The 19,503-nt window shown below is 45.3% G+C and overlaps 1 protein-coding gene across 1 annotated transcript; it reads right to left on the reverse strand.

The window, feature by feature from the left end:
- Window positions 1-703: 703 nt before the first annotated feature.
- LOC143285973 (E3 ubiquitin-protein ligase MYLIP-like) lies at window positions 704-19,029 on the reverse strand. Its single transcript, XM_076593431.1, has 7 exons — window positions 18,813-19,029; window positions 14,410-14,600; window positions 11,124-11,349; window positions 9,806-9,993; window positions 8,283-8,542; window positions 6,538-6,722; window positions 704-3,741 (listed from the first exon to the last, which is right to left on the reverse strand). Exons 1-7 carry the CDS (start codon window positions 18,900-18,902, stop codon window positions 3,472-3,474), a joined length of 1,410 nt encoding a protein of 469 aa, XP_076449546.1. The 5' UTR covers window positions 18,903-19,029; the 3' UTR covers window positions 704-3,471.
- Window positions 19,030-19,503: the final 474 nt, after the last annotated feature.

Consider the following 19,503-nt stretch of genomic DNA (forward strand, 5'->3'; position numbering starts at 1 on the left):
CATCACACTGTACTCACACACCAATCACCATCACATCACACTGTACTCACACAACAAACACCATCACATCACACTGTACTCACACAACAAACACCATCACATCACACTGTACTCACACAACAAACACCATCACATCACACTGTACTCACACAACAAACACCATCACATCACACTGTACTCACATACCAAAACACCATCACATCACACTGTACTCACACAACAAACACCATCACATCACACTGTACTCACACAACAAACACCATCACATCACACTGTACTCACACAACAAACACCATCACATCACACTGTACTCACACAACAACCACCATCACATCACACTGTACTCACACAACAAACACCATCACATCACACTGTACTCGCATACCAAATCACCATCACATCACACTGTACTCACACAACAAACACCAACACATCACACTGTACTCACACAACAAACACCAACACATCACACTGTACTCACACAACAAACACCATCACATCACACTGTACTCACACAACAACCACCATCACATCACACTGTACTCACACAACAAACACCATCACATCACACTGTACTCACATACCAAAACACCATCACATCACACTGTACTCACACAACAAACACCATCACATCACACTGTACTCACACAACAACCACCATCACATCACACTGTACTCACACAACAAACACCATCACATCACACTGTACTCACACAACAAACACCATCACATCACACTGTACTCACACACCAAACACCATCACATCACACTGTACTCACACACCAATCACCATCACATCACACTGTACTCACACACCAAAACACCACCACATCACACTGTACCCGTCACAAGTGCCATTCTATCCACTAGCGTGGCAATTCAACAGTTAAAACCAATCAACCAAAGGAAGTTCATAGCTAGATCATATATTATACTAACTTTTTCTTTTGATAAAATATGTCTCCTAAGGCCCCATAGATTTTCAGACTCAGCTGAGCATGTTGCATCCATCCGATATCACAATACACTGTATCACATTCTGGAGTCACCATTTTCAGGCTGTGGATGGAACTCCCAACCAATGGGAAAGAGGGGAAAAACATCTGACCTTGCAATGCGTGGTGTGTGTGTTCAAGGTACAATATTCTCTGTCAAGACAGGTCTTCAGACATGGAGAAGAAAATGATAGAAGTGCTTTGGACTGAACTTAGCTGAACTTTTCATTTATCAACAACTGAACATTTCATACATTGGTTGACACTCTCCACATCATCAGCAACTTTCATTGTACAATATGCTGGATTTATCACTTTATCAATACAAACCCATAAAAAAAAGACATTAAGAATTATCAGTCACAACATGATTGACACAGAGTCCCCTCCAACACTACAAACTACCGCACAATGACATCCACAAAAACACAGAACATCAGCATCCCTGGCTCTTTGACTGATAACAACAGATAACACTTCAGTGTGTGGTTTTATCAAAACAGCAAGGCAAAGGCAGTGTCTCCCCTTGCCTGCACACTCCAAGACTCAAACCTAGCCCCCATAGCACCAACTGACAGCCCAGTCTGTCTGGATATGTAAAACCCGTCATCTCTCCATCCACAGAGCTGTGTCCCCAGTCACTGACATGTAAAACCCGTCATCTCTCCATCCACAGAGCTGTGTCCCCAGTCACTGACATGTAAAACCCGTCATCTCTCCATCCACAGAGCTCTGTCCCCACAGTCACTGACATGTAAAACCCGTCATCTCTCCATCCAGAGAGCTGTGTCCCCAGTCACTGACATGTAAAACCCGTCATCTCTCCATCCACAGAGTTCTGTCCCCACAGTCACTGACATGTAAAACCCGTCATCTCTCCATCCAGAGAGCTGTGTCCCCAGTCACTGACATGTAAAACCCGTCATCTCTCCATCCACAGAGCTCTGTCCCCACAGTCACTGACATGTAAAACCCGTCTCTCTCCATCCAGAGAGCTGTGTCCCCACAGTCACTGACATGTAAAACCCGTCTCTCTCCATCCAGAGAGCTCTGTCCCCACAGTCACTGACATGTAAAACCCGTCATCTCTCCATCCAGAGAGCTGTGTCCCCACAGTCACTGACATGTAAAACCCGTCATCTCTCCATCCAGAGAGCTCTGTCCCCACAGTCACTGACATGTAAAACCCGTCATCTCTCCATCCACAGAGCTCTGTCCCCACAGTCACTGACATGTAAAACCCGTCATCTCTCCATCCAGAGAGCTGTGTCCCCACAGTCACTGACATGTAAAACCCGTCTCTCTCCATCCAGAGAGCTTTATTCTGTGTGTCCAGCATTGTTATATTGTAGTTTATTGTATTGTGCATTGTACTGCAATGTATTGCATCATTTTGTCTTGCATTGTATTGTATTGTATTGTATTATTCTTTTTGTCGCAAAAGATTTCTCTGTGTTAAATTCATACTGCTGTCCCCACGGACAGTGCATAGCTAGTGTACCTGTTTTCCTATCATAAACAAAGTGGATTTTTCCAAAGAACTCGGCCAGGGACAACCCTCTTATTGCCATCATAGGTTCTTTTACAGGCTTTAAGTGCATGCTACAAAGAGGACCTCAGTTTATGACCCAATCTGAATGACTAGTGTGCGGACCACCATTCAAGGGGGAGACAGTACAGGCCAGTGTGGGATCTGATCCCATGGTTCTCTGGCTTGCTAGGCTGCTGCTTTTCTACAACGTGTACTGGCCCACCACTCCACCTCCTGTGTGTGGCCTCCATCATTCTGCAAACCCAACAGGGAATTTCTGGACCATGATGATGACATGGCGTGCTCACCACTGTCTGTTGTCCCCCCTCCCTCACAGTCACCGTGGAAATGAACGAGTTACCTCCCTGGACCCATGTCATGATGATGACACAGTGTGTTCACTATTGTCTGTTGTCTCCCCTCCCTCACAGTCACCGTGGAAATGAATGAGTTACCTCCCTGGAGACGCCACAGCCGCACTCAGTCCATCCTTGCTGAACACATTGCCACAAGACAGACGTCCTTTTCCTTCACCGTGTACAACACGGCCTCACACTGTCAACGGTTTTACACACTGCCACAAGACAGACATCCTTTTCCTTCACCGTGTACAACACCGCCTCACACTGTCAACTGTTTTCTGTGGATTCCGGCAGTCCCCCACCCCGCCCTGCAACCACCATTGCTGTGTGCGTCCCCCCCACTGTCACTGTGTGTCCCTGAAGGGCTGAAAGACTTGAAAGACAGACAGAGGGCCAGGCCAAGTGATGAGCACAGGGCGGTTCACTGTGACCCCTGACCACCGTCAGGCTGGGGGAAGTGACCACATGTCCAACAAGAGCCAGGAACCTCCTTGTATCACAGATCTCCTCCCACATCCCCATCGTCACCTCACAGTGCCCCCCCCCGACACTGCACCATCCCCCCCGACCCCCCAATCCCTGCTCACAGCATCTCCCCCACACTGTCTTCGTCCCCCCCACCGCCCTGGCCGTGGGGGTGTGTGGTGTGTTTGGGTGAGGGGGGGAAGTTGGGGATGTACATCTTCTGTCTCCTCTCAACCTCAGTCCGACACAGCGGGCACTCCGAGATTTTCTGGGCACAGACAGAGCAGGTGAGGTGACCACAGGGGCAGAGCACCGTGGCCACCAGGCGGGACAGACAGATACAACACAGCAACGAGTCCTCCAGGCTGTCTAACCGCTCCTTCAGCTCCTGCAACACAACACACTGAACTGTAATACAACACACCACAGTGCACTAAATTATACATACTACAGCACAGTGCACTAGGAAAACAAAGACACTTACAGACAGACACAAAGAAGGTGGCACTGTGCTGTAGTAATGCACTAGGAAAACAAAGACACTGAGAGACAGACACAAAGAAGGTGGCACTGTGCTGTAGTAATGCACCAGGAAAACAAAGACACTGACAGACAGACACAAAGAAGGTGGCACTGTGCTGTAGTAATGCACTAGGAAAACAAAGACACTGACAGACACAAAGAAGGTGGCACTGTGCTGTAGTAATGCACCAGGAAAACAAAGACACTTACAGACAGACACAAAGAAGGTGGCACTGTGCTGTAGTAATGCACTAGGAAAACAAAGACACTGACAGACACAAAGAAGGTGGCACTGTGCTGTAGTAATGCACTAGGAAAACAAAGACACTGACAGACAGACACAAAGAAGGTGGCACTGTGCTGTAGTAATGCACTAGGAAAACAAAGACACTGACAGACACAAAGAAGGTGGCACTGTGCTGTAGTAATGCACCAGGAAAACAAAGACACTGACAGACACAAAGAAGGTGACACTGTGCTGTAGTAATGCACTAGGAAAACAAAGACACTGACAGACACAAAGAAGGTGGCACTGTGCTGTAGTAATGCACTAGGAAAACAAAGACACTTACAGACAGACACAAAGAAGGTAGCACTGTGCTGTAGTAATGCACTAGGAAAACAAAGACACTGACAGACACAAAGAAGGTGGCACTGTGCTGTAGTAATGCACTAGGAAAACAAAGACACTTACAGACAGACACAAAGAAGGTGGCACTGTGCTGTAGTAATGCACTAGGAAAACAAAGACACTTACAGACAGACACAAAGAAGGTGGCACTGTGCTGTAGTAATGCACAAGGAAAACAAAGACACTGACAGACAGACACAAAGAAGGTGGCACTGTGCTGTAGTAATGCACCAGGAAAACAAAGACATTGACAGACACAAAGAAGGTGGCACTGTGCTGTAGTAATGCACCAGGAAAACAAAGACACTTACAGACAGACACAAAGAAGGTGGCACTGTGCTGTAGTAATGCACTAGGAAAACAAAGACACTGACAGACACAAAGAAGGTGGCACTGTGCTGTAGTAATGCACTAGGAAAACAAAGACACTGACAGACAGACACAAAGAAGGTGGCACTGTGCTGTAGTAATGCACTAGGAAAACAAAGACACTGACAGACACAAAGAAGGTGGCACTGTGCTGTAGTAATGCACCAGGAAAACAAAGACACTGACAGACACAAAGAAGGTGGCACTGTGCTGTAGTAATGCACCAGGAAAACAAAGACACTGACAGACACAATTAATACAATGCAATGCAATACAATATAATGCAATACAATACAGTACAAAACTATACAACACAGTATGCTATTTGGAACAAGACAAGTCACAGGACACACAACGCAGGGCCATAAGACTGACACAGCTAAAACTCTCAACCACATCAAACTGAGTATCAAAATAAAAAAACCCATCAAGACAGAATTTGCAATCAACTGGACAGTAAACTGGGTAACCAACTAAAAAATGTCTTTATTTCCAATTTTTGCCTCTGTCGGCTTTTCATGTAACAAACTGAATTGTCTCCCCTCCCATACTTCTCTCAGGATGACTGATGGGCGAGTCGGCCGTTAAAAAATGTACATGTCTGATCAAGATCACCATGTACTCTTCTATCATTAAGAGAAAACCGTTTTTAAGTTGATCAATTCTTCTATCATTAAGAGACAACCGTTTTTAAGTTGATCAATTCTTCTATCATTAAGAGACAACCGTTTTTAAGTTGATCAATTCTTCTATCATTAAGAGAAAACCGTTTTTAAGTTGATCAATTCTTCTATCATTAAGAGAAAACCGTTTTTAAGTTGATCAATTCTTCTATCATTAAGAGACAACCGTTTTTAAGTTGATCAATTCTTCTATCATTAAGAGACAACCGTTTTTAAGTTGATCAATTCTTCTATCATTAAGAGAAAACCGTTTTTAAGTTGATCAATTCTTCTATCATTAAGAGACAACCGTTTTTAAGTTGATCAATTCTTCTATCATTAAGAGACAACAGTTTTTAAGTTGATCAATTCTTCTATCATTAAGAGAAAACCGTTTTTAAGTTGATCAATTCTTCTATCATTAAGAGACAACAGTTTTTAAGTTGATCAATTCTTCTATCATTAAGAGAAAACCGTTTTTAAGTTGATCAATTCTTCTATCATTAAGAGACAACAGTTTTTAAGTTGATCAATTCTTCTATCATTAAGAGAAAACCGTTTTTAAGTTGATCAATTCTTCTATCATTAAGAGAAAACCGTTTTTAAGTTGATCAATTCTTCTATCATTAAGAGAAAACCGTTTTTAAGTTATCAATTCTTCTATCATTAAGAGACAACCGTTTTTAAGTTGATCAATTCTTCTATCATTAAGAGACAACAGTTTTTAAGTTGATCAATTCTTCTATCATTAAGAGACAACCGTTTTTAAGTTGATCAATTCTTCTATCATTAAGAGACAACAGTTTTTCAGTTATCAATCCTTCTATCATTAAGAGACAACAGTTTTTAAGTTCTCAATCTAACATTATCAGTAAACAAATCTTCAGGGTCAGCAGCTTCATGGGCACCACATGGAGGGCTGACAAACAGGGACAGCCCCAACATCCACACTATAAAAAGGAAAAAGACAGAAAGAGCAGTCTGTGGCTGTGACACGCACCATGCAGTGCGGCGAGGCGCAGGACAGCGTGTTGTTGTCACGGTCGATGTCCATGCTCTGCATGGAGCCGTGGCACTGACTGGTGGCCAGCGACTGGGTCGACTGCGACATGGAGTACAGCTTTCTCCGCGCGTAGTCGTATGCCTCGCGACTGGTGCGTCTGATGTCGAAGATGTACCGCTTGCCTGTTGGACACACAGAGCCACATGGGTCACTTGTGGTTTGTTTGTTTTTTCTTCATCTTCATCTTCCATTGTTGTTGTTTTTTTTATTGAACCATTTTTTTCTCCCACAACCTTGACATACTAATACATAGATTCAAAGCTGCACAATCATGCCCCGCAGACTGTAGAGAAGAGAGGACAAAGCCAGTCTTTTACAGCACAAGGTCCTGTCAGCACTTATACAGTCACCAATATTCACAAGCAAAACCAAACTTGCATCAGTGATATATTTTTAGACATTTTTCTTTGGGGGAAGGGAGTAGTGGGTGGTGGGTACTGGGTGCCAGATGTAAGGCTGACAGGACATGTCTGTGGGTACTGGGTGCCAGATGTAAGGCTGACAGGACATGTCTGTGGTACTGGGTGCCAGATGTAAGGCTGACAGGACATGTCTGTGGGTACTGGGTGCCAGATATAAGGCTGACAGGACATGTCTGTGGGTACTGGGTGCCAGATATAAGGCTGACAGGACATGTCTGTGGGTACTGGGTGCCAGATGTAAGGCTGACAGGACATGTCTGTGGGTACTGGGTGCCAGATGTAAGGCTGACAGGACATGTCTGTGGGTACTGGGTGCCAGATGTAAGGCTGACAGGACATGTCTGTGGTACTGGGTGCCAGATGTAAGGCTGACAGGACATGTCTGTGGTACTGGGTGCCAGATGTAAGGCTGACATATGTCTGTGGGTACTGGGTGCCAGATGTAAGGCTGACACATGTCTGTGGGTACTGGGTGCCAGATGTAAGGCTGACAGGACATGTCTGTGGTACTGGGTGCCAGATGTAAGGCTGACAGGACATGTCTGTGGTACTGGGTGCCAGATGTAAGGCTGACAGGACATGTCTGTGGTACTGGGTGCCAGATGTAAGGCTGACAGGACATGTCTGTGGGTACTGGGTGCCAGATGTAAGGCTGACAGGACATGTCTGTGGGTACTGGGTGTCAGATGTAAGGCTGACACAACATGTCTGTGGTACTGGGTGCCAGATGTAAGGCTGACAGGACATGTCTGTGGTACCGGGTGCCAGATGTAAGGCTGACAGGACATGTCTATGGGTACTGGGTGTCAGATGTAAGGCTGACACAACATGTCTGTGGTACTGGGTGCCAGATGTAAGGCTGACAGGACATGTCTGTGGGTACTGGGTGTCAGATGTAAGGCTGACAGGACATGTCTGTGGGTACTGGGTGCCAGATGTAAGGCTGACAGGACATGTCTGTGGGTACTGGGTGTCAGATGTAAGGCTGACAGGACATGTCTGTGGTACCGGGTGCCAGATGTAAGGCTGACAGGACATGTCTGTGGGTACTGGGTGCCAGATGTAAGGCTGACAGGACATGTCTGTGGGTACTGGGTGTCAGATGTAAGGCTGACAGGACATGTCCAAATGTTCTTACCCTACTTGGAAATAAATCACAATATTCACATTTTAAAAACTGAAACAAATCAACAAAAAACCAAAACAAAATAAACTTGATGACCACCCCACCCCCACTCCCTCTCTCATCACACCACTGACCCAGGTCGGAGTTCTCGTTGAAGATGGACACCAGCGTGCCCTTGAGGTCGCGACAGAACTGGTTGGACACGTCGTTGGACACGGTGTCACAGCGGTAGAAGGAGTGCATCTCGGTGATGCAGCGGTACAGGGCCACCGCCGCCTTCCGACTGACCAGCTTGTAGCCCACAGGGGGCAGCTGTTCCCCACAGTCGTCGATCAGCTGAAGGTACACCTCCCGCTCCCTGTGGGTGGCCATGTGGATGCTGGGGTACGTCAGGCTGCAACCACCACACCCTGTCTGTCAGCACCCTTTCATCCAGCGACTGATATGGACACTTATACACTAACTCTCCTGTCACACAACAACCTCTACAGCTGCACTTGACAAACACACCATTCATCTGCACAACAGGCAGCCTACCTGAGACCAAGCTCTAAGCACACTAGCTTTAGGAACACAAAATCATTTGCACAACAGGCTGCCCACCGGGGTATAGCCAAGTTCCTTTTAGGCGCTTATCATTTGTTTCACGTGTCATTCAGTCAGGCTTCTGTCACACGTACATACACACACAGACTGAGACACACACAGAGTAACACACACACACAGAGTAATACACAGAGTAACACACACACACAGAGTAACATGCACACAGAGTAACACACACAGACCCACACAAACACACACAGAGTAACACACAGACCCACACAAACACACACAGAGTAACACACACACACAGAGTAATACACAGAGTAACACACACATACAGAGTAACATGCACACAGAGTAACACACACAGACCCACACAAACACACACAGACCCACACAAACACACACAGAGAACACACACAGACCCACACAAACACGCACAGTAACACACACAGACCCACACAAACACACACAGTAACACACAGACCCACACAAACACACACAGAGTAACACACACAGACCCACATAAACACGCACAGAGTAACACACACAGACCCACACAAACACGCACAGTAACACACAGACCCACACAAACACACACAGAGAACACACACAGACCCACACAAACACGCACAGTAACACACACAGACCCACACAAACACGCACAGTAACACACAGACCCACACAAACACACACAGTAACACACAGACCCACACAAACACACACAGAGTAAAACACACAGACCCACACAAACACGCACAGAGTAACACACAGACCCACACAAACACGCACAGTAACACACAGACCCACACAAACACACACAGAGTAAAACACACAGACCCACACAAACACGCACAGAGTAACACACAGACCCACACAAACACGCACAGTAACACACAGACCCACACAAACACACACAGAGTAAAACACACAGACCCACACAAACACACACAGAGTAACACACACAGACCCACACAAACACGCACAGTAACACACAGACCCACACAAACACGCACAGTAACACACAGACCCACACAAACACGCACAGTAACACACAGACCCACACAAACACGCACAGTAACACAGTTACCACCCACAGCCCCACACTCACTTCTCCTCTGTGTTGTCCACCATGTTCCGGAGCAGCAGACCCTCAGGCCCCACCCCGAAGAGAATCTTGTCGCCAATTGCGGAGCGCACTTCATGGAACTCAAAGCCAAAGTAGGGCAGCTGGGCCATTGCCTGCAGCAGACGGTACTCTGCCGCCACTCCACTCATGTCCAACAGTGCCTGGTGCTCCTGTAGAAAGACACACGTGGCATGTCTTTTTACTGAATTCTACAGCATTTATACACCATAACTTTAACCCAAGACCCTTATTATTCACATGGCAAGTCTTTTTACCTAATCTTACAACATTTACACCTTTCAACTTCAACCCATGACCCTTATTATTCACATGGCAAGTCTTTTTACCTAATCTTACAATATTTACACCTTTCAACTTCAACCCATGACCCTTATAATACACATGGCAAGTCTTTTTACCTAATCTTACAACATTTACACATTTCAACTTCAACCCATGACCCTTACAATACACATGGCAAGTCTTTTTACCTAATCTTACAACATTTACACATTTCAACTTCAACCCATGACCCTTATAATACACATGGCAAGTCTTTTTACCTAATCTTACAACATTTACACATTTCAACTTCAACCCATGACCCTTACAATACACATGGCAAGTCTTTTTAATTCTATCAAATCTTACAACACTTACACACCAGAACTTTAACCCATGACACAACTGGCAAGACTTTTTACTGAATCCTTTAACATTTACACATCTTAGCTTCAACCCTTGACCTTTATCATTCCCGACAGGAAAGTCTTTTCACCAAATCTTACAACGTTTACACACCTTAACTTCAACCATGACCTTTATTAATATCAACTGGCAAGTCTTTTCACTGAATCTTACACCATTTAGTTTACACACCTTAACTTCAACCATGACCTTTATTAATATCAACTGGCAAGTCTTTTCACTGAATCTTACAACATTTAGTTTACACACCTTAACTTCAACCCATGACCTTCATTAATATCAACTGGCAAGTCTTTTCACTGAATCTTACAACATTTAGTTTACACACCTCAACTTCAACCCATGACTCTTTCAATACAGTTCATAAATGTATGATTAATATCTGTCAAAACACTGTTGTGAACCAGAATGGCGTTGAAATTCAACTCAAATGAAGGAAACACTAACAGACAGGAAACGAAGGAAGCAACAGACAGGAAACGAAGGAAGCAACAGTCAGGAGGAATCACCAGACAGGAAACGAAGGAAGCACCAACAGACAGAAAAACGAAGGAAGCATGATGCTTGTGGCAGGAAAAAGGGAGGGACTCACCTCCACCACGGCCTGCAGAAGACTGTCGGTAGTACAGTGACCTTGACCTTGCCCCAGGGTGGCCAGGATGTCGTGGTAGATGTCCATCTGGTACCTGTTACCTGTCTGGTCTCCAAACTCAGCCTGGGCCACCAGGGCGGCCAGTTTGGCCACGCGGTCCTCCTGACCCTTCAGGACCAACTGTCCCGCCTTCAGGTCCTGCCACACCTGCTTGTAGTACAGGTGTCTGCACACACACCAACACACACCTGTGTAAGGTAAAGGTCTGCACACACATCAACACACACCTGTGTAAGGTAAAGGTCTGCACACACACCAACACACACCTGTGTAAGGTAAAGGTCTGCACACACACCAACACACACCTGTATAAGGTAAAGGTCTGCACACACACCAACACACACTTGTGTAAGGTAAAGGTCTGCACACACATCAACACACACCTGTGTAAGGTAAAGGTCTGCACACACACCAACACACACCTGTGTAAGGTAAAGGTCTGCACACACACCAACACACACCTGTGTAAGGTAAAGGTCTGCACACACACCAACACACACCTGTATAGTTAAAGGTCTGCATACACACCAACACACACCTGTGTAAGGTAAAGGTCTGCACACACACCAACACACACCTGTGTAAGGTAAAGGTCTGCACACACACTTACACACACCTGTGTAAGGTAAAGGTCTGCACACACACTTACACACACCTCTATCAGTTAAAGGTCTGCACACACACATCAACCTACATCGCATTACATGTATATTAAAAAAAAAAAAGAAAAAGAAAAGGTTAAAACTGTTCACGTTCCAAAGTCTTTTATCAATTTAAGGACCATCTGGGCGGTACATTCACATCCACTGTGTCTAGGACTGGGCATAGGAAGGTGGGGCCCAATCCTCTCTTTCCGCCATTTAATGATTTATAATCTTCCCCGCTCTAAGTCAGGTGGCCATTCACACCTGGGTGGAGTGAGGAAAGACAGAGTAAAGCACCTTTCTCAAGGACACAACACCAAGCTGAAAAGGAGCCTGGAACTCTGATCATTGGACAATCACTGACATGGTCAGTGTGTCACCACTGTCACTGACAGGTCATGCCACACCCGTCTGTAGTTCAGAGGTCCGCGCACACACATGCAGTCAAAGCAGTCAGTAATAATGCCTTGCATTTGTTAAATTTGTGTCTGCATACACAATATAGAACATTACAGAAAGAAAATGCACATTATTACTATTTAATTTATAAACACAATCAACAATGGAACAAGACACAAAATAGTAAAAAGCAACCATCCATCACAGTACAAAATACTACTACAATGCTGGTATTTTATATCAATTTATTCATACTATAGATCTGATGTGGGAGTGTATACAGTATACTGTAGAACTTAAGTCTTGTGTTGTTTGACACAAGTCACACAGGTCTGAACCAGCTGAAGCAGTGCACACACAAGAGCACACCACCCCATAGCACCACTACACACAGCTGTAAGTAGACCAACACTGTGTTCAAATGACACAGGGAGGACACAACAGTCCTTGGTGGGGCGCTGACTGTGAGACAGAGAAACCAGTCTTGTTTCAGAGGTTGGCCACACGCCAAAGCACATCAGCCAACACACGTCAGTGACCCAACTCCCACCAGTCCTCTTGAGGAAAACAGTGCGGTGAACAACTTGCAAGGCAGAACATTACCACACACAGTCCCACACACACACATTCAAGGAACTAAATCAACGAGGCAGGAAAAAACATGTTGGCCTCTTTACCAAGGACATCACCACCAGACAGACCTAACAGAACGGAAAGACCTCATCATACCTATCTGTCATCCATGATGGACCTGCCAACAGGATGGAAAGACCTCATTATACCTATCTGTCATCCATGATGGACCTGCCAACAGGATGGAAAGACCTCATTATACCTATCTGTCATCCATGATGGACCTGCCAACAGGACGGAAAGACCTCATTATACCTATCTGTCATCCATGATGGACCTACCAACAGGACGGAAAGACCTCATTATACCTATCTGTCATCCATGATGGACCTGCCAACAGGATGGAAAGACCTCATCATACCTATCTGTCATCCATGATGGACCTGCCAACAGGATGGAAAGACCTCATCATACCTATCTGTCATCCATGATGGACCTGCCAACAGGATGGAAAGACCTCATTATACCTATCTGTCATCCATGATGGACCTACCAACAGGACGGAAAGACCTCATTATACCTGTCATCCATGATGGACCTGCCAACAGGATGGAAAGACCTCATTATACCTATCTGTCATCCATGATGGACCTGCCAACAGGATGGAAAGACCTCATTATACCTATCTGTCATCCATGATGGACCTACCAACAGGACGGAAAGACCTCATTATACCTATCTGTCATCCACGATGGACCTACCAACAGGACGGAAAGACCTCATTATACCTGTCATCCATGATGGACCTACCAACAGGATGGAAAGACCTCATTATACCTGTCATCCATGATGGACCTACCAACAGGATGGAAAGACCTCATTATACCTATCTGTCATCCATGATGGACCTACCAACAGGACGGAAAGACCTCATTATACCTATCTGTCATCCATGATGGACCTACCAACAGGATGGAAAGACCTCATTATACCTGTCATCCATGATGGACCTACCAACAGGATGGAAAGACCTCATTATACCTATCTGTCATCCATGATGGACCTACCAATTTGACCTATCAGTGTTATCCAATCATGCATTGGATTAGCTGCAAGACTGATGGGTACATGATTTGTTCAGGTCACAGTGTCAGTACCCACCTGGTGATGTCACTAACACACACTACACAGGGAGTGGTACCCACCTGGTGATGTCACTAACACTACACAGGGAGTGGTACCCACCTGGTGATGTCACTAACACTACACAGGGGGTGGTACCCACCTGGTGATGTCACTAACACTACACAGGGAGTGGTACCCACCTGGTGATGTCACTAACACTACACCAGGGGGTGGTACCCACCTGGTGATGTCACTAACACTACACAGGGAGTGGTACCCACCTGGTGATGTCACTAACACTACACAGGGAGTGGTACCCACCTGGTGATGTCACTAACACTACACAGGGAGTGGCACCCACCTGGTGATGTCACTCACTAACACTACACAGGGAGTGGCACCCACCTGGTGATGTCACTAACACTACACAGGGAGTGGTACCCACCTGGTGATGTCACTAACACTACACAGGGAGTGGTACCCACCTGGTGATGTCCTGCTGAATGGAGTGGGGCTGCACACAGAACTTGAGACGCAGGTGGAAGCGGTAGGGCTGATGGCCAGACACCTGCTGGTCCAGGCGGTTGCGCAGGTTGAGCCACAGCTGCTCCTGCTTGTTGCCGCAGAACCGCAGCCCCAGGTAGTCCACTTCCAGAATTCGCAACTGCTCACATACCTGCACACACACACATGTATGTATAACATGGTAATAATATATGTACCTGTGCACAACTACAAGTGTGCATGATTGAAGCCTGACTGAATGGCAGAGTCTAAGACTCGAAACGTCATAAATCTTCATCTTTCAGTAGTGTACCTTTGATTTTTCACCACCCTTTATCATTTGTAACTTTGTTTTAAAAGGTCCAGCAGTCGCCATTTTTTCATCAGAGGTTGGAGGGTTAAGGGAACGAGGCAAAGGCCACATGGCTGCGTGTTGACCACTGTGACCAGACCACAGGTTGGAGGGTTAAGGGAACGAGGCAAAGGCCACATGGCTGTGTGTTGACCACTGTGACCAGACCACAGGTTGGAGGGTTAAGGGAACGAGGCAAAGGCCACATGGCTGTGTGTTGACCACTGCGACCTGACCACAGGTTGGAGGGTTAACTCACTCAGTATGGCCAGTCCTCTCTTCTCCTCTATACAGACCCCTCGGATGTCCAGTGGGTGTCTGAATGACCCAATCTTTAGCTTCCGTCGTCATAATTGTGGTATTCTTTGTCAACATTCACCTCTTCAGTATAAGAGCCTTCCGCTTGCAATATTTTGATGATGGTAATTAGGTTGAAATGCTGTTAACATCGTCTCTTTCACCGTTCATATGGAGAGAGTTAAGGGAACGAGGCAAAGGCCACATGGCTGTGTGTTGACCACTGTGACCAGACCACAGGTTGGAGGGTTGAGGGGGAAAGAAGCAAAGACCATGTGGCTGTGTGCCAGGAGCTGAACAAACACTTCAAGCCCCGCAGGCCACACACAATGCCAGTCAAAAAGCCATGGCCCTCTTCTCTTCCTCACTTCCTCTCAGTCTCACACACTGCAAACACAAGGGCAGCTACTGCTGCATGTTTGTAATTGTTAACAACAAAAACCATTGTCCGCAATGTCCACAGTGACATTTTCCAACCTGGTTTACATTCGGTAGCTGACAAAAACATGCACTGTTGCTTCCTAACCTGCCTTCACTACATGTACACACAGTCACTTTTTAATGATTGTCACGGTTCTATTATCGTAACTGTATTAGTATTATTACTAATATCACTTTACCAGTATTAATTAGCTAAAGGCAGAACCATAGCTTGCTTCTATAAGTTTTTCATATAATTTTCTGCTAAAGAACTTTCTCTTGATGATGAAATACATGTCTGTCCGCTCCAATCACTGCAATCACAGGTCAGACACGGACTCAGTGACTGACCTATCAATCAAATGATTATCATTATTAATGTGATATTACACTTTCACAGATCCAGGGTTTGACACACACCGAACAGACCTGGAGGAATGTAGTGAACAGTTTATTCAGTAAGATGCTCCAGTGACTTCACAGAGTGAATGGAGAGGAATATTACATCTGACACAGCACGCTGTTCAACACTGCCCCTGATCAAATCTCAAAAAAGTACAACTGAGGCTGGACAAAAGTGACAGGGAAGTCACCTTTCTGTTTCCATGTGGCATGTAAAGTGATGTATCCACTGTACTACCACAATCAAATCAAATCAATCAAATCAAAAACACTTTATTAATCCACATGGAAATTAAGTTGTGCAATCACAGGCTCATTGTAAACACTGGCATAAAATCATGCGCAACATAAGAAGAGATTAAAACTAGTCAAATAAGAATTCCCAATAGCTGACGATATACTAACCCCCCCACCCCCCACACACATACTCATGTTAAGACAATAGGGTATTGCACAACAATATTAACAAATGAAAACATCCAACAAAAAAAGGGTATAAGATTACTAAAAATGACATGCGCGCACGCACGCACACACACCCACACCCACGTTAAGACCATAAGGTATTGTACAACAATACATAAATAAAAACATCAAGGGAATAAATCGTATATATAAGTAAAACACACACACACACACACACACACTCACTCACACACACACACAAACAACGTATGCATGCACATAACATATGTCACGCCAATAAGATTAGAACATTAACATTAAGATACATGAAATCCACAGACATGGCAGTCATGTAAAGTGATATATCCAATGTACTACCACAGACATGGCAGTCATGTAAAGTGATGTATCCACTGTACTACCACAGACATGGCAGTCATGTAAAGTGATGTATCCACTGTACTACCAAAGACATGGCAGTCATGTAAAGTGATGTATCCACTGTACTACCAAAGACATGCCAGTCTTCAGTCATGTAAAGTGATGTATCCACTGTACTACCACAGACATGGCAGTCATGTAAAGTGATGTATCCACTGTACTACCACAGACATGGCAGTCATGTAAAGTGATGTATCCACTGTACTACCAAAGACATGCCAGTCTTCAGTCATGTAAAGTGATGTATCCAATGTACTACCACTGCCAATGACATGCAATTCTTCAGACAAACTGTACCTGATGTCCAGGTCAAATAGGAAATTTTCCCCAAAAATATTATGTTAACAGTAACATACTGTGACCCATATTCTGCATCAGCCGGCACAGCTTGTGTAATAAAAACCACAAAGGACTGACAGTGCCCTGATCCAGTCACCTTTCTTTTCCCCTTCCCCTCACATTCTCCATCAGTGGGTCAAAAGTTTAGTTTGTGTACCAGTACTACCCAGTTAACATTACAAGAGACAGACAGTGCCCTGATCCAGTCAACTTTCTCTTCCCCTTCCCCATGCTATGCTCGAATGATTGACCAATATCCCCTACCCAAGCAAGCAACATAGTAATGGGCAAGCATGGATGTCATGCATTGGGAGTGCAACTAATGAACTACAAGCGAGCATTGTGTTTTTGTCTGAAGCGTACAAGAGGTCTTGGAGTCAGTGACTGTGAAATGGGAGGTGGGGCAGGCAGGCACTGTGTAGGTAATTAATCCTGGCTGTGAAACCAGAAACCAGGAAAGATTGTGCACACCTGCACACACCTGTTACTGTTAGTCTTCCTTCTGCTCCATAGATATTGGTGAATTTTCCCTACATGCTAGTGTGTGTGTGTGTGTGTGTGTGTGTGTGTGTGTGTGTGTGTGTGTGTGTGTGTGTGTGTGTGTGTGTGTGTGTGTGTCATGCATGTAATGCATGAATGTAAGTTGTTACTGCTGAGAAAGCACCAATATAATGACTATGACTAGTAGTATGAGCCAAGAATGAAGTACTGTTCCTGTCACTAGAATGACAAAAGCAAGCTATAGTACGATAGCAAGCTATAGTACGTGTTCTTTTCCTTTCATTCCTGTCTCAAGTGACAATATGGACCAGTTAAGGTTAAGCCTTAGTGGACTGAAAAGTAGTAAATCATCCACTAACTGATTTTGAGTTAGTGACGAACAGCAGAAGTGGGCAGGAAATGTGACACACGTCACACTGAAACACTGATGCTTCTCAGAACGAAACAGGGAGATGGACTGTCACTGTGTGCACACTGTTTCAGAGTACCGGTACTGACACATAAAGTGACCGTCACAGCTCTTCAGTGCAAGACCACACGTTGCCACACACCGGCATGCCAGACCCCAACGTTCCCAACCACCAGAAACACGCGTGTCCGATGTGTGATCAGAACAAAGGCAGCACTTGGACTTTGGACCCTGATCGAAGGAGGTCAGCCATGATGGCCCAGCTGATTGGGTACAGCTGTATGCACATTGTGCCTTCGCCTTCTTTTGCTCGCTTTTCGCGACATACCAGGCCAATGTTATGACTGAAAATTTAACTTCAATGTTTGATCTGACCTTCATGAACGAACTGTGCCGCTGAAAAGCACAATCAATCAAAATAATTGACAGTTTCTGCTGTCTGTTTCCGAGTAGCTATGTTGGATGGGTTCTTTTCTTTCAGCGCTCGTGGTCTTTAAATTATGTGTGACGACAACCAGACAAACATGTACACAACTCTGATTCTGAACAATCAGCCTGTTTTTTTGTTTTTTGTTTCGTTGACTATTAAGCATGATTATAAATTACTTCTTCCTAATTTTAGCAGTGATAGACACTGAGTGACTTTTCTTTCAAACGGTACACCCAAACTCTGCAAACTGGAAACAGTGTAAAACGTAAATATTGCTATTTTATACGAGCCATTTCGAAAAATATTAGCACTCTGAAATTCGTTTGTGTGGTTTGGCAGTTTTACCTCCCAGAAGTTTGCCACAAACGTGACAGTCACAATGGCTTACCTTGTCAAGACACTGCTGGCCCGTGGCCTTCTGGTCCACCTCGATTTCCAACACATGGGAATCGGGCAGACAAACATGGCATCGCATCATATTGAAAAGAAATATCTATCTCCAGCACAGTTCTATCACATCGCAAGAAGCGAACACTTGGTCCGCTGTTCCTGTTGAACATATCCCGTCCACTCGCTTCGAGAGATTACACACTTCTGACGTCGGCTTCACAGCAGCCCAGTATGTGACCGCTCCTGTCAATCTTGGAAGCTCAGCCAATCAGCTGGCGTAAGGGGTGTGGTTTACACCAACAACAAAGTGACCGCGTTTCGCTCAGCTGGAAATAACCATATGATGTCAGCGTCTTTTGTCAGCAACAGCAAACAGGAAATTTCTTGCACAGCACTGTGTAATGTCAGGCTGAGTTCTGCAGCGAGCTTGCGGCTAACTGGAGCAATAAATGGTTCGTCAGTAGGACGTTTTAGATAGGAAGGAGGGAGGTTGGGGGGCATGGTTGAACCCAGAGTGACGCCAGCCGCTTTGTTTACACCCTGGCGTCTTGGAAGGCCTTCCACGCCAGCATTTGCCACGAACAGAGAGATGCGGGAGGGGGGGGGGGGGGGGGAGTTGTGAAGGGAGAAGGCAGGGGGGACTGGGGATGTGTGTGTGTGGTGACCCATAGATATAATTTATGTAGATG

Source organism: Babylonia areolata, chromosome 9 (assembly GCF_041734735.1).
Source record: "Babylonia areolata isolate BAREFJ2019XMU chromosome 9, ASM4173473v1, whole genome shotgun sequence".
Taxonomy (NCBI): Eukaryota; Metazoa; Mollusca; class Gastropoda; order Neogastropoda; family Buccinidae; genus Babylonia; species Babylonia areolata.